At 49.2% G+C, this 15536-nt stretch overlaps 1 protein-coding gene across 2 annotated transcripts in view; it reads right to left on the reverse strand.

The window, feature by feature from the left end:
- LOC139234171 (annexin A2-like) overlaps window positions 1–1287 on the reverse strand; it is a 138361-nt gene extending 137074 nt beyond the window's left edge. The window contains exon 1 of one of the 2 annotated variants that reach the window (XM_070865198.1): window positions 1186–1287. In XM_070865198.1, the coding sequence (XP_070721299.1) occupies window positions 1186–1247 (62 nt within the window). In that variant the 5' untranslated portion in view covers window positions 1248–1287. The remainder of the gene's footprint in view (window positions 1–1185) is intronic. The other variant, XM_070865201.1, reaches the window with a different exon arrangement.
- Between the last annotated feature and the right edge of the window lie 14249 nt (window positions 1288–15536).

Here is a 15536-nt window from a genome sequence, read left to right on the forward strand (position 1 = left end):
CGCGGCTCAGGTTCCGCCCGCGCTCTCTGGGCTCAGTACCCGCGCCGGGGGTCAGTCCGCGGGGCCCACTGCAGCTTGTCTTCCCGAGTCTCTCGGGCCCCGCTCCTGCAGCACCTGGCCCCGGCCCTCCCAACCCGCTCCGCGCAGCGCCTCTCGTGTGTCCCGCGCTCCACAGAGCTCAGAGAGTGGGGGAGGGGGGGGGAGAGGGGAGAGAGAGGAGGGGGGGAGAGAGAGAGGGGGGAGAGAGAGAGAGGGGGGAGGGGGGGAGAGAGAGGGAGTGGGGGAGGGAGTGGGAGAGAGAGGGGGGGAGAGAGAGAGGGGAGAGAGAGAGGGGAGGGGCGGGGAGGGGGGGAGAGAGGGGGAGAGAGAGAGAGAGAGGGAGAGAGAGTGGGAGTGGGAGAGAGAGGGGGGGGAGAGAGAGAGAGAGAGAGAGGGGGGGAAGAGGGAAAGAGAGGGGGGGAAAGAGGGAAAGAGGGGGGGAAAGAGGGAAGAGAGAGGGGGGGGGAGAGAGGGAGAGGGAGTGGGGAGGGGGGGGGAGGGAATCGGAGTGGGGAGAGGGGGGGAGAGAGAGAGGGGGGGGGAGAGAGAGAGGGGAGGGGGGAGAGAGAGAGAGGGGAGGGGGCGGGGGGGAGAAGAGAGAGGGGAGGGGGGAAGAGAGAGAGGGAGAGAGAGAGGGGAGAGGGAGAGAGAGAGGGGAGGGGGGAGAGAGAGAGAGAGGGGAGGTGGGGGGAGAGAGAGGGGGGAGAGGAGAGGAGAGGGGGGAGCGAGAGGGGAGGGGGGAGCGAGAGGGGAGTGGGGAGGGGGAGGGAGGGAGAGAGTGAGGGAGGGGGGAGTGAGAGTGAGTGAGGAGGGTCGTGGGGGAGAGAGAGATGGAGGAGCAAGAGGGTGGTGGGGGGAAGAGAGAGAGGGGTTTGGGCGGGAGGAGGGGGAGGAGGTGGGTGTGGGGGAGAGGAGTTGCGAGTTAAGTGGGGAGAGGGGGTGGGGGGGAGAGAGGGAAAACCAAGGGAGGGGGAACATGATTCTACCAGTAACCATAGTAACTCACTGATCTTGCACTGCTAATAGTAGTGACACTCAGACTTGCGTCATAATCAACACAAATAACGCAGCGATGTCCATGTAATTGGGGCCATCTGCTCTGTCCTACCTTGGCTGGTGCGAATCCTGTAATCCCCTGATACTCACCCTGAAACCCTCACCACGATCCCCCGCACAACGCATGTTGGGGTCCGACCCCCCCACTCCATGCCATCTTTAACCCGCCTGATCTCTTTGGTTCTGTGTCAAGGCGAAACTCTGAACCGGGGACCCAGTCCGAGCCCATCTGCACTTGAGTGTCACATGTCAAAACCGGCCAGTCAAAACTGAGCCAGATCGAGAGAGAGCAGGCTGGGTGTTTAGGGCAGTGTCACTGGCACAGCGTGCTGGATATTTACTGGGGGCGGTGCCATGGGGGGGAGGGGAACGGGCTGGAGTTTTAGACTGCTGGGTTTCCCCGCATGTTGTGGAGTTTTAACCGCACAAGTTTCCCGCCCGGAAGTCAGCCTGACTGACGGGTCTGGCTCCCAGTCGTCCAGGGAGAACTTAAGAGCAAACCACAGGAACTGTGGCTTTTTATCGGGGGGGGGGGGGGTCTGTTGGTTCGTGTTTGGGGGCCAGGGTGGGGGTCCGGGTGAGGGGCTGAGAGGGGGTTGTCGGGGTGTGGGGCGGGTGAGGGGCCAAAGGGGGGGTGTTGGGATCTGGGTGAGGGATCGGAGGGGGGAGTGTTGGGGGGATCTAGGTAAGGGGCCGAGGGGGGGACTGCCGGCGGGGGAAGCACTTACCTTCTCACTGAAGCAATCCTCACCTCCCTTTAACTGGCAGGTTTCCGGAGGCCTGGGAAGTCCGGCTGGCCAGGGTTACAGCAGGTTCAAGTGAGGCTGCCCGCCTCATTAAAATAGTTCAATTGCCAACCTGCCTCCCGGATGTGTTCTTCGCCCACCCCTTGCCTTGCCGGTTAAACCCGGGAGCGGGCAGGTTGGAGGCCGGTTTGGGTCTTCTCCGCTCCGTTTTTAGAACCTTTTCCAGGTTGTGTAGGTGTTCGATGGTGTCCCGACCGGTGATCAGGATGTCGTCTTGAAACCCAACGGTGCGCGGAACAGATTTCAGCAAACTGTCCATGTTTCACTGGAAAATGGCCGCAGCCGAGCGAATCCCGAAAGTGCACCTGTGGTATATAAACAGCCCTGTGTGTGTGTTAATGCACGTCAGTCTTTTCGAAGATTCAGCCAACTCCTGTGTCATGTAGGCGGAGGTTAGGTCCAACCTGCTAACGTTGCGACCAGGTCATCCGCCTTGGGCAGCGGGTACTGGTCCTGTAGTGAGACTTGGTTAATCATTACCTTGTAGTCCCCACAGATTCTGACCGTGCCATCGCTTTTCAACACCGGAACAATTGGACTGGCCCATTCGTTGAACTCGACTGGCGTTATGATTCCTTCGTGTTGGAGTCTGTCCAGTTCGATCTCGACTTTCTCCCTCATCATGTACGGAACCGCCCGAGCCTTGTGATGGACGGGCCGTGCATCGGGGCCTAGGTGGATCTGTACCTTGGCGCCTGTGAAGTTGCCGATGCCTGGTTCAAAATAGCGAGGGAAACTTGCTCAGCACTTGAGCACACGAGGATAGTGCTTTGGTGTCGTTACAATTCCAAATAATCTTTTCTAGCCAGCTTCTGCCGAACAGCGTTGGGCCATTGCCTGGAACGATCCACAATGATAAGTCATGCACAGCTCCATCATACGATACCTTCACCGCCACACTTCCAATGACTGGTATGAGCTCTTTGGTGTAGGTACGCAGCTTTGCATTAATCGGGCTCAGTTGGGCCTTTGTGCTTCATTGCCCCACAGTTTCCCGAAAGCTTTCTGGTTCATTATTGACTGACTCGCACCCGTGTCCAACTCCATGGATACTGGAACTCCATTTAATTTGACTTTCAGCATTATAGGAGGGCTCTTGGTGGTGAAGTGTATATACTTCTTCCTCGGGATGAGTTGCCTGTGCTGTGTGATCCGTGCTGGATCGATCATCCTCTGCCACGTGGTGTGTCACAGCGCGTTTGCACATTCACTGGAGGAGCCCCATCGTTGTGTAGCCTTTGTACACGCAGTGCTTGAATTGATGGGCCCGATGATTACCCCCGCAGCACCAACACGGTGCTAATGGATTCACATTCACCCCCGATGGCGAACTCTGAGTCATCACAGGTCTTGCAACCGCAGACGTATAGGCCCTGCCATATGCAGTTCGGCCTGCTAGCAAGGTCATTTTATGCACCGTACTTGCCGGTGAGCTTCGATGTAGAGAAGATATCTGTTTGGTGTTATCGGCTGTGGCCATGCACGTCTGGGTGATCGCGATAGCCCTGCTCAGGTCTAGGGTTTCAGCAGCCAGCAGCTTTCGAAGAATGACCTCGTGGCTGATGCCCCGCACGAAAAAGTCCTGCAGCATTTGCCCTAACATAGCTCCAAAATCGCAAGGTCCCACGAGGCGTCTCAGGTCAGCGACATAATCCACCACGTCCTGGCCCCCGGAGCGATGGTGCGTGGAGAAACAATATCTGGCCATGAGGATACTCTCCTTCGGCTTCAGGTGGTCCCGAACCAGCCTGCACAACTCTGTATATTCCTTCTCTGTTAGTTTTTGTTGGTGCGAGCAGATTCTCGATGAGGCCATATATTTTAGGCCCACAGACGGTGAGTAGAACCGCACTGCGCTTGGTCGCGTTAGTGTCTCCTTCCAGTTCTTAGACCACGAAGTACTGGTCGAGATGCTCGACGAAGGCTTCCCAATCATCACCCTCTACGGATATCTCTAATATTCCAATGGCAGCCATGGTGGCGTGAAGGTTCGTATTCTGTTACTTGTCGCCAGTTGTGTATACAAGAACTCCACGAGGCTAAGTACTGTGAGCTAAACTTAGTGTGACCTTAGTCTTCTTTATTACAACTTCAGAGTGCTTAAACAACATGGCAGCCAACCTGTTATACTGGCCCTGCATGTGTGTGCAGGTGACCATTAGGACTCCAACAGACTGGTGGCAAGTATTACATAGTTACATACATAACAATTACATTGTTTGTTTCAATGTTGAAATTCACTTGATGGTAGTTTCCGTTGTGTTTTACACTTGTAGATATCATTTCCAGTGTTTCTCGTTAACTATTTTAAGATCTCAGTCTTTCAGAGATCAGTTCATTAAGGATTTATAGGTTAGTGTCTTAGATTTTAGAGTTCAGTGTTAAGTGTTTCAGCGGTTAGGGGCTCAGTGATTTAGGTTAGAGGACTAACCAGACCAGCGGTCCCATTGGGCTCATCCTGTTCGATGTGGGAACGCCAGGACACGTCGTGCGTTCTGGACATCAAACTCGGAGCTTGAGGAGCGGCTGGAGTCATTGCAGTGCACACAGGAGTCTGTGAGTTTTCTCCAACATACGCTCCAGCAAATGGTCGCCGTACAGCTACAGAAGGTGCAGGACACAAGGGAATGGGTGAGCAGCAGACAGGGTAGGAGAAAGGCACAGGCAGTGCAGGAATCCCCCAAACCAGTGGCACTCGCTCACCGGTTTGAATACACAGGAGGGTGACAACTCCTTCGAGGAACACAGTAAGAATCAAACTCCCAATACCACGGGAGATTTGACTGCACACGGGAAAAAGAAAGAGTATCACTAATGAAATAGTACTAGGTAAAATAATGGGACTAAAAGCGGACAAGTCCCCTAGGCGATGCCTTACATCCTAGCATCTTAAAAGAAGTGGCTGCAGAGATAGTGGATGCATTGGTTGTAATCTACCAAAATTCCCTGGATTCTGGGGCGGTCCTAGCAGATTGGAAAACCGCAAATGTAACGACCCTATTTAAAAAAGGAAGCGGTCAAAAAGCAGGAAACTATAGACCAGTTAGCCTAACATCTGTTATTGGGAAAATGCTGGAGTCCATTAATAAGGAAGCAGTAGCGGGACATTTGGAAAAGCATGATTCAATGGAGTTCTTTGAGGATATAACGAGCAGGGTGGATCAGAGGGAATCACTGGATGTGGTCTATTTGGATTCGATAAGGTGCCACATAAGAGGTTATTGCACAAGATAAAAGCTCACGGGGTTGGGGGTAATATATTAGCATGAAGAGAGGATTGGCTAATTGACAGAAAACAAAGAGTCGGGATAAATGGGTCATTTTCCGGTTGGCAAACAGTAACCAGTGGGGTGCTGCAAGATTCAGTGCTGGGTCCTCAACTATTTACAATCTATATTAATGACTTGGATGAGACCTGTCATGTATTCAACTATCATTGTAACCCATGTATGAGTTGACCTAAGTTGTACACCTTGAGAACATTGACCACAAGGGGGTGAACTTGTGGGAGACTCTACTAACCTGGACTTTCAGGTATAAAAGGGGAAGCTCCACCCACCTTCATCACTTGAGGTCTTGGTAATAAAGGTAACTGGTCACAGAGTGACCTTCTCTCAAGTATGGGCCTCGTGTTCATTTATACTGTATAGTAAGGACATACCATTGGCGACGAGAAACTGGAATTTAAACCACGCGAGCATGGCCACTAGCAGCACAGAAGAGAGGTACTGTGTTGGTGATGATTGGGACGACTTTATTGAGAATCTACAGCAAAGGTTTGTCACTAAGGAATGGTTGGGACAGGATTCGGCCGACAAACACAGGGCTCATCTCCTGACTTTGTGGATCCAGAACGTATTCCCTGAGGAAGGACCTTCTAGCGCCAGAGAAGCCAGCGGACAAGACGTTCGAAGAGCTCAATAAGTTGACCGGGGAACACCTTAAACCGGCGAGCAGCTTGCACATGGCGAGACACCGGTTTTACATGCACCGGCGGCGAGAAGGGCAAAGCGTTCCTGACCCCGTGGCAGATCTCCGGCGACTGGCGAACCTATGTAAGTTCACAGATGCATGCAGAGCAGAGATGCTGCGAGACTTTTTTATTGAGAGCATCGGGCACGCTGGGATTTTCAGGAAACTGATTGAAACCAAAGACTTGACCTTGGAAGCGGCGGCTCTGATAGCCCAGACATTTATCTCAGGGGAAGAAGAGACCAGAATGATGTATGACAAAAGTCTTGGCTCAAATGCGGCAAATGACCAGGGAATCAACATTGTTAATGCGGCACACCATTGTCTAGGCAGGCAAGGGCAATCGGACATGCCCCAGCATGTAGTCGAACCCAAAGGGGGAATTCAACAGAGACAACGGCGATTCATGCCATCGCAATGGACAATGCGGCCAGTAATGGGGCATCAACACCTGTTAATGGTGCGCTTATGGACAGTTACAGAGACAGCCAGAGACGATCAACTGGTAATGGACCTTTTGTTTCCAACAACGGGGCCTCCAGCTCATGCTGGAGGTGTGGAGGCAAACACCCAGCCCGGTATCAGCAATATACCTGCAGAAACTGCAACGTCAGTGGTCACTTGGCGCGTATGTGCAGGAAGCCTGCAGCCAAGTTGATATACGAGGAGGACGGGCCCGATGTAAGCCCTACGAGGCTAAATGAATACTGGGGGAAATCGCTGGAAGCTGAAGTTCAGCGAGTTCATGTGGAGCACATATACAGTTCATATACCAGGACGCCACCGATAATGATGAAAGTGCTCTTCAATGGCATCCCAGTATTAATGGAGCTAGACACGGGGGCCAGCCAGTCCCTGATGAGTATCAAACAGTTCGAAAGGTTGTAGGTGTCCAAGGCCAGGAGGCCAAAATTATTGCCGATTGACGCACAGCTACAGACATACACAAAGGAGATCATTCCGGTGCTAGGCAGCGCCACGGTAGTTGTGACCCACAAAGATTCGGAGAACAGGTTGCCATTCTGGATTGTCCCGGGGAATGGTCCCGCACTACTGGGGAAGAATTGGCTTGCTGTCATGAACTGGAAATGGGGCAATGTCAATGCAATTTCTTTTGTGGAGCGAGTATCATGCTCACAGGTCCTGGACAAATTTGACTCATTATTTTAACCCAGCATCGGCACTTTCATGGGGGCCAAGGTAGTGATTCACATAAACCCAGACGCCAGGCCAGTACACCACAAGGCCAGAGCGGTGCCGTACGTGATGTGGGAAAAGATAGAATGCGTATTGGACCGCTTGCTAAGGGAAGGCATCATCTCGCCAGTCGAATTCAGTGACTGGGCGAGCCCGATCGTGCTGGTGCTCAAGGCGGATGGGTCGGTCAGGATATGTGGTGATTACAAGGTCACCATCAATCGGGTGTCATTCCAAGACCAATACCCGCTACCGAAAACGGAGGACCTCTTTGTGACGCTATCCGGTGGCAAACTTTTTTCAAAATTGGACTTGACCTCAGCTTACATGACCCAGGAGCTGGCGAGTGAGTTGAAGAAGCTGACCACCATCACGACACACAAGGGATTGTTTGAGTATAACAGATGTCCGTTCGGGATTCGTTCGGCCGCCACGATCTTTCAGCGAAATATGGAAAGCCTCCTCAAGTCGATTCCAAGGATGGTGGTTTTTCAAGACGACATCCTCATCATGGGTCGCGATACTGAAGAACACCTCCACAACTTGGAGGAGGTGCTACGCAGACTGGACCGGGTAGGGCTGAGACTGAAAAAGGCGAAGTGCGTCTTCTTAGCTCCAGAGGTAGAATTCCTGGGGAGGAGGGGAGCAGCAGATGGGATCAGACCCGCTGCGTCCAAAACAAAAGCGATCCAGAGAGCACCCAGACCCCGTAACAAGACGGAGCTGTGTTCGTTCCTGGGGCTCCTGAACTATTTTGGTAACTTTCTTCCCAAATTGAGCACGCTGTTAGAGCCACTACACGTGCTCCTACACAAAGGTCACGATTGTTCTGGTGGGACAGCCAGGAAAGGGCTTTTGATAGAGCACGCAACTTGTTATGCTCCAACAAACTGTTAACGTTATATGACCCGTGTAAGAAACTTGTTCTAACGTGTGATGCGTCGTCCTATGGGGTCGGGTGTTTGTTGCAGCATATGAATGGCAATGGCCAGTTACAGCCGGTAGCTTATGCCTCCAGAAGTCTGTCCTAGGCAGAAAGGGGCTACGGGATGATAGAAAAGGAAGTGTGTATATGCAGTAAAAAAATGCACCAGTACCTGTTTGGCAGGAAATTTGAGCTGGAGACAGATCACAAACCCCTAACGTCCCTTTTGGCCAACAATAAGGCCATAAATGCAAATGCATCCAGAGATGGGCACTCACGTTAGCTGCCTATGACTACACAATTCGGCACAGACCGGGCACTGAAAACTGCGCCGATACACTCAGCAGGCTCCCACTAGCCACCACAGGGGGCAACTGAGCATGATGCTGAGATGGTCATGGCTGTTGAAGCTTTCGAAAACAAAGGCTCACCTGTGACAGCCGGTCAGATTAAAGTCTGGACAAATAAAGACCCGCTACTGTCTTTAGTTAAGAAATGTGTCTTGAATGGGGACTGGGCAGCCACGTACGGGACATGCCCTGAGGAATTTAAACCGTTTCATGGGCGCAAGGATGAACTCTCGATTCAGGCCGATTGCCTACTGTGGGGAAACTGAGTAGTCATGCCCCAGAGGGGCAGAGAGGTGTTTATCAGAGAACTCCACAATGAGCACCCGGGCATTGTCATGATGAAGGCAATTGCCAGGTCACACGTTTGGTGGCCAGGGATAGATGCAGACCTGGAACTTTGTGTTCGCAGATGCAACACGTGTGCTCAGCTGGGCAATGCACCCAGGGAAGCCCCCCTTAGCCCCTGGTCCTGGCCCGCCAAGCCATGGTCACGCATCCATATGGACTACGCAGATCCTTTCATGGGAAAAATGTTTTTGGTTGTAGTAGACGCCTACTCCAAATGGATTGAGTGTGACATTTTAAATTCAAGCACATCCTCTGCCACGGTAGAAAGTCTACGGGCAATGTTCGCCGCCCATGGTCTACCGGCTGTCTTGGTCAGCGACAATGGCCCGTGCTTCACAAGCACTGAATTCCAGGACTTCATGGCAGGCAATGGAATCAACCGTGTCAGAACGGCACAGTTCAAGCCGGCCTCAAACTGCCAGGCGGAACGAGCAGTGCAGATAATCAAACCGGGGATGCTCAGAATCCAAGGGGGTTCCCTACAAAGCCGCTTATCACGCCTCCTGTTGGCCAATAGATCCCGACCACACTCGCTCACAGGGGTTCCACCTGCAGAACTGCTAATGAAAAGGAAGCTCAAAACCAGGTTATCCCTTATACACCCTACTATGAAAGAAATTGTTAAGAGCAGGCGTCAGTCACAATGTGACTACCATGACGGAATGCGAGGGCGCGATGTCTTGATGTCAATGACCCTGTTTTTGTCCTTAATTACGCTGCAGGGCCCAAATGGCTCACAGGCACTGTGATTGCCAAAGAGGGGAATAGGGTTTTGGTAGTTAAACTTACCAATGGACAAATCTGCCGCAAACACGTGGGTCAAACTAAAAGGAGGTTCAGCAACCCCATAGAAGAAGCAGAGGAAGAACACAACGTAGAGTTTACTCCACCACAGGTGACCAAACACCGGAACCAAGTGGAGGAGAGCCCAGTCACTGTGGGCAGTCCGGATAGGCCTGAGGCACCGCAAACAGCTGACACTCAGGCCAGCGCCCAACAACCGGAGCCCCAACTCAGGGGCTCTACAAGGGAGCATAAACCACCAGAGAGACTTAACCTGTGATCCCAATAAGAATTTGGGGGAGGTGATGTCATGTATTCAACTATCATTGTAACCCATGTATAAGCTGACCTTGGGAACATTGACCACAAGGGGGTGAACTTGTGGGAGACACTCCTAACCTGGACTTTCAGGTATAAAAGGGGAAGCTCCATCCACCTTCATCACTTGAGGTCTTTTTAATAAAGGTAACTGGTCACAGAATGATCTTCTCTCAAGTATGGGCCTCATGTGCATTTATACTGTAGAGTAAGGACATACCAAGACCGAATGTAATGTAGCCAAGTTTGCTGATGATACAAAGATGGGTGCGATAGCAAATTGCGAGGAGGACACACAAAATCTGCAAAGAGATATAGACTGGCTAAGTGAGTGGGCAAAAAATTGACAGATAGAATATAATGTGGGTAAATGTGAGGTTATCCAATTTGGCAGAAATAATATAAAAGCAAATTCTAATTTAACTGGAGAAAAATTGCAAAGTGTTACAGTACAGAGGGACCTGGGGGTTCTTGTGCATGAAACACAAAAAGTTAGTATGCAGGTACAGCAAGTAATCAGGAAGGCAAATGGAATGTTGGCCTTTATTACAAGGGGGATGGAGTATAAAAGCAGAGAAGTCCTTCTACAACTGTACAAGGTATTGGTGAGGCCACACCTGGAGTACTGTGTACAGGTTTGGTCTCGGTATTTAAGGGGAAGTCCAGAACCAGGGGACATAGTCTTAGGATAAGGGATTTTGGACTGAGATGAGGAGAAAATTCTTCACTCAGAGAGTTGTTAACCTGTGGAATTCCCTGCCGCAGAGAGTTGTTGAATATATCCAATGAATTGGCATCAAGAGGGAGTTAGATATGGCTCTTATGGCTAAAGAGATCAAGGAGTATGGAGAGAAAGCAGGAAAGGGGTACTGAGGGAATGATCAGCCATGATCTTATTGAATGGCAGTGCAGGCTCGAAGGGCTGAATGGCCTACTCCTGCACCTATTTTCTATGTTTCTATGATATATTTGCATTGGAGGTTGTTCAGAGAACGTTCACAAGGTTGATTCCTGAGAAGAGTGGGTAGACTTATGAAAATAGGTTGAGTAGGTTGGGCCTATACTCATTGGAGTTCAGAAGATTGAGAGGTGATCTTATTGAAACTTATAAAATAATGAGGGGGCTCGACAAGGTGGATGCAGAGAGGATATTTCCACTCATAGGGGAAACTAAAACTAGGGGGCATAGTCTCAGAATAAGGGGCTGCCCATTTAAAACTGAGATGAGGAGGAATTTCTTCTCTCAGACGGTAAATCTATGGAATTCTCTGCCCCAGAGAACTGTGGAGGCTGGGTCATTGAGGCGGAGATAGACAGATTTTTGAACGACAAGGGAACAAAGGATTATGGGGAATGGGCAGGGAAGTGAAGTTGAGTCCATGATCGGATCAGCCATGTTCTTATTGAATGGCGGAGCAGGCTCGAGGGTCCGACTCCTGCTCCTATTTCTTCTGTTCTTATGTAGTAGAAATGTAATAGTCTTAGGAGATTCGATAGTTAGGGGCATAGACAGGCGTTTCTGTAACTGTCAACGTGATTCCCGAACAGTATGTTAATCTCCCTGGTGCCAGGATACAGAACTGGATGCCTTCGACTGCAAACATTTCTACGAAAGAAGTTTTGGAGAATTCTGGACCTGGGCCTCTACATGAAGGCCAGTGTAGGGCCCACGAATCGCAGCAGCTTAAACGTTTCATACGCATCACCGGGATCATGTGGGCTGGCCCAACCTATCAGAGTAAGGGTATTCCCATTCATACTCTTAATAATTCTAATCACCCAGAATACCCCCCAAAACACACAAGTATTTAAGATTTTTAAAAATCACATATTTAAAATTAATCAAAATGGAATTTAATTAGTTACTTAAAACAGAAATTAAAATTTTTTGAAAAATAAATGTACATATTTTAAAGGATCTAAAAATAAACTTACCTTATTTAATAAGATTTTAAATGTTTAAATTATTGAAAAAAATATATTATTCTATGCTTTAAAAGTCTTGTGCTGACCTGCTTTTATTATTTGTAAGAGTTTGAAGGACATTCGCTGGGCAGGAGTTGGCAAATCGCTTAACTCACCGCCCACGGAGGCGTGCGATCGGTCAAGAGAATTTTTGACAGATTGCAAGTTCTGGGTTTCGGCGCATGTGCTTCGCATACCTAAACCCAGAATTTGTGGGGACATCACGGGCGCTCGTACATGCCCGTGGGGAGCGCGAATTCAGGCCCATTTAATTGCATGTATGTCAATGTCCGTAATGTAACTATTAAGGTTTGTGAGATGCAGGCACAAATTGTCACGCGGGATTATGACATGGTTGCATTAACAGAGACGTGGCTCAAACAAGGCCAAGAATTGGGATCTTAACATTATAGAATCATAGAATGGTTACAGCACGGAAGGCGGCCATTCGGCCCCTCGAGCATCTTCCGGCTCTCAGCTAGTCCCACTACCCCCGCCCTTTCCCCGTAACCCTGCAATTTTTTTTCCTTCAGGTACTTATCCAATCTTTTGAAAGATAAAATTGAGTCTGCCTCCACCATTCAGGCAGTGCATTCCAGATCCTAACCACTCGCTGTGTAAAAAAGGTTTTTTTTAAGTCGCCTTTGGTTCTTTTGTCAATCACCTTAAATCTGTGTCCTCTGGTTCTCGACCCTGCCACCAATGAGAACAGTTTCTCTCTATCTACTCTGTCCAGACCCCTCATGATTTTGAACACCTCGATCAAATCTCTTTTGAATCTACTCTGCTCCAAGGAGAACAACCCCAGCCTCTCCAGCAACCGAAGTCTTTCATTCCTGGAATCATTCTCGTAAATTTTTTCTGCGCCTTCACATCCTTCCTAAAGTGCGGTGCCCAGAATTGGACACAATATTCCAGTTGAGGCCGAACTAGTGTTTTATACAGGTTCATCATAATTTCCACACTTTTGTACTCTATGCCTCTATTTATGAAGCCCAGGATTCCGTAAGCTTTTTCAACCGCTTTCTCAACCTGCCCTGCCACCTTCAAGGATTTGTGCACATATACCCCTAGGTCTCTCTGTTCATACACCCTCTTTAGGATTGTACCATTTCTCTCCTCATTCTACTTCACTTCACACTTTTCATTATTAAATTTCACTGTCCATCCCACCAGCCTGTCTATGTCCTCCTGAACCCTATCACTCTCCTCCTCACTGTTCTCTATACTTCCAAGATTTGTGTCGTCTGCAAATTTTGAAATTGTGTCCTGTACACCCACGTCCAAGTCATTAATATACATCAATAAAAGCAGTGGTCTTAGTACCGATCCCTGGGGAACACCACTGTATACCTTCCTCCAGTCCGAAAAACAACCGTTCACCACTACTCTCTGTTTCCTGTTACTGAGCCAATTTCATATCCATGCTGCCACTGTCCCTTTTATTCCATGCTGGCAAGCCTATTATGTGGCACTTCATCAAACGCCTTTTGGAAATCCATGTACACCACATCAACCGCATTACCCTCATCAACCTCCGTGTTACCTCAACCAAAAATTCGATCAAGTTAGTTAAACATGATTTGCCTTTAACAAATCCATTCTGGCTTTCCTTAATTAATCCACCTCTGTCCAAGTAACGGTTAACTTTGTCCCTGATTACTGTTTCTAAAAGCTTCCCCACTACTGAGGTTAAACTGACTGGTCTGCAGTTGCTGGATTTATCCTTACACCCTTTTTTGAACAAGGATGTAACATTTGCAATTCTGTCCTCTGGCACCAGCCCCGTATCAATGGAGGATTGGAAGATTATGGCCAGTACCTCCGCGATTTTCGCCCTCAATACCAAGTAATTTAGAAATGATAGAGAAGGAAAAGGAGGCGGGGATGTGGCAGTACTGATTGTGGATAATGTTACAGTTCTAAATAGAAAGGATATACTGGATGGTTCTTGTAACACACTCCACTTGTCCGACTTCATTTCCCAGAACCAGATCCAGCACTGCTTCCTTCCTTGTTGGATTGGAGACAGATTGAGTGAGAAAGTTCTGTACACATTTCACAAATGATGATTCTGCGACTGAATATATTTGGCTTGAGTTGAGGAACAAAGGGGGAGCTGTTACGTTGTTGGTATTTTTAAAAAAGAGTTTCAAACAATGAGAAGGCGATAGATGAGCAAACTTTTTGGCAAATTTCAAAGATGAGTACCAATATTAGAGTTTAATTATCCTAATATAGACTCGGGGAAAACATAGCATAGGGAAAGGGAAGAATTTCTGATATGTGCACAGGAGAATTTTTGGATCAATATGTCTCCAGTCCAACATGGAAGGAAGCCGAGTTGGACCTGGTTTTGCGAAATGAAGTAGGGAACGTGGAATGTGTAACAGTAGGAGATCATCGAGCTAACAGTGACCACAGCATCATTCGGTTTAGAGTAATTAGGGAAAGAGACCAAAACATTTCAGAGAAAAATGCTCAACTGGGGAAGAGCTCATTTCAGTGATTTAAAAAGGGACTTAGCACAGGTAGATTGCAAATAGGCGATTACGGGGAACAGGTGATTACAGGGTAAAGGCGATTACAGGGTAAAGGCGATTAAAAAGGCGATTACAGGGAACAGGCGATTACAGGGAACAGGCGATTACAGGGAACAGGCGATTATAGGGAACAGGCCATTACAAGGTACAGGCGATTACAGTAAACAGGCGATTATAGAGTAAAGGCGATTACGGGGAACAGGCGATTACGGGGAACAGGGAATAAAATCCTACAAGAAATGGTTATAATAGGAACGGACCTTAGACTCAAAGCCAGGCTGACTGGCTAAAAATGGGCCGGTTGGGCCGTCCGCCGTTGTCAATCAACGTGTTGAAATCACAGAGTGTGTGCGTCACCACACTCTCACCTCTCCGTTAAAGGGGAGAGATTAGAGCATTTTTTAACTTTGGTCACTAGGCCACCAGGATTTCGGCTGGGCCAGCGGCCTGGCACCCAAGAAGGGGGTTCTATGGGCAGTATTTTGCTGGCCGATCGGCAAGTCAGCCAGCAAAAATGTTTGCATTGCGGCCACAACAGAGGGCCCTCCCCACTCAGTGCAGAGATGGTGCATCGGCAGGAAAACCTGCCGGGGGCACCGCGGGGCGGGGGATCGATTGATCAAACTGAAAATGGCTGGTAAATTTTTTTTATTCATTTAATTTGGCGGTGCATCTACTTGGGCGGGATGGGGTCCAGGCCGTAAAATCCTCGACCTAAATTTTGATCTGTTGGCCTATTGACCCCAAAGCGACGGCCATTCAATTTTTAGGAATGGCCGCCGCAAACAGGCATTAATGGGTCTCTTTTCGACCCTGAATTTCGGCCCCCATAAAGTAAGCGGTTAACCATGGAAAAAGTTGTGCCTATTAAGGACACAAAGGGAACTCTTCAAGTAGAAGCAGAGGACATGGCTAAAGTATTAAATGAGTACTTTGCATCTGTCTTCACAAAGGAAGCGGATGGTGTGAAGGTTACACTAAAAGAGAGGGGAGTTAGGGTAGTAATAAGTAGAGAAGACGTACTAAAAAGATTGAAAGTTGGTAAGTCACCTGGTTCAGATGGAATGCATCCTCGGTTGCTGAAAGAGGCAAAGGTAGAAATAGCAGAGGCATTGGTCACAATCTGTCAATCCTCATTGGATACAGGAGCAGGGCCGGAGGGCAGGAGGGTTGCTAATGTTATATCTGTACCAATTCAAGGAAGGGGAGAGAGATAAACCAGGAACTACAGGCC

Source organism: Pristiophorus japonicus, chromosome 21 (assembly GCF_044704955.1).
Source record: "Pristiophorus japonicus isolate sPriJap1 chromosome 21, sPriJap1.hap1, whole genome shotgun sequence".
NCBI lineage: Eukaryota > Metazoa > Chordata > Chondrichthyes > Pristiophoridae > Pristiophorus > Pristiophorus japonicus.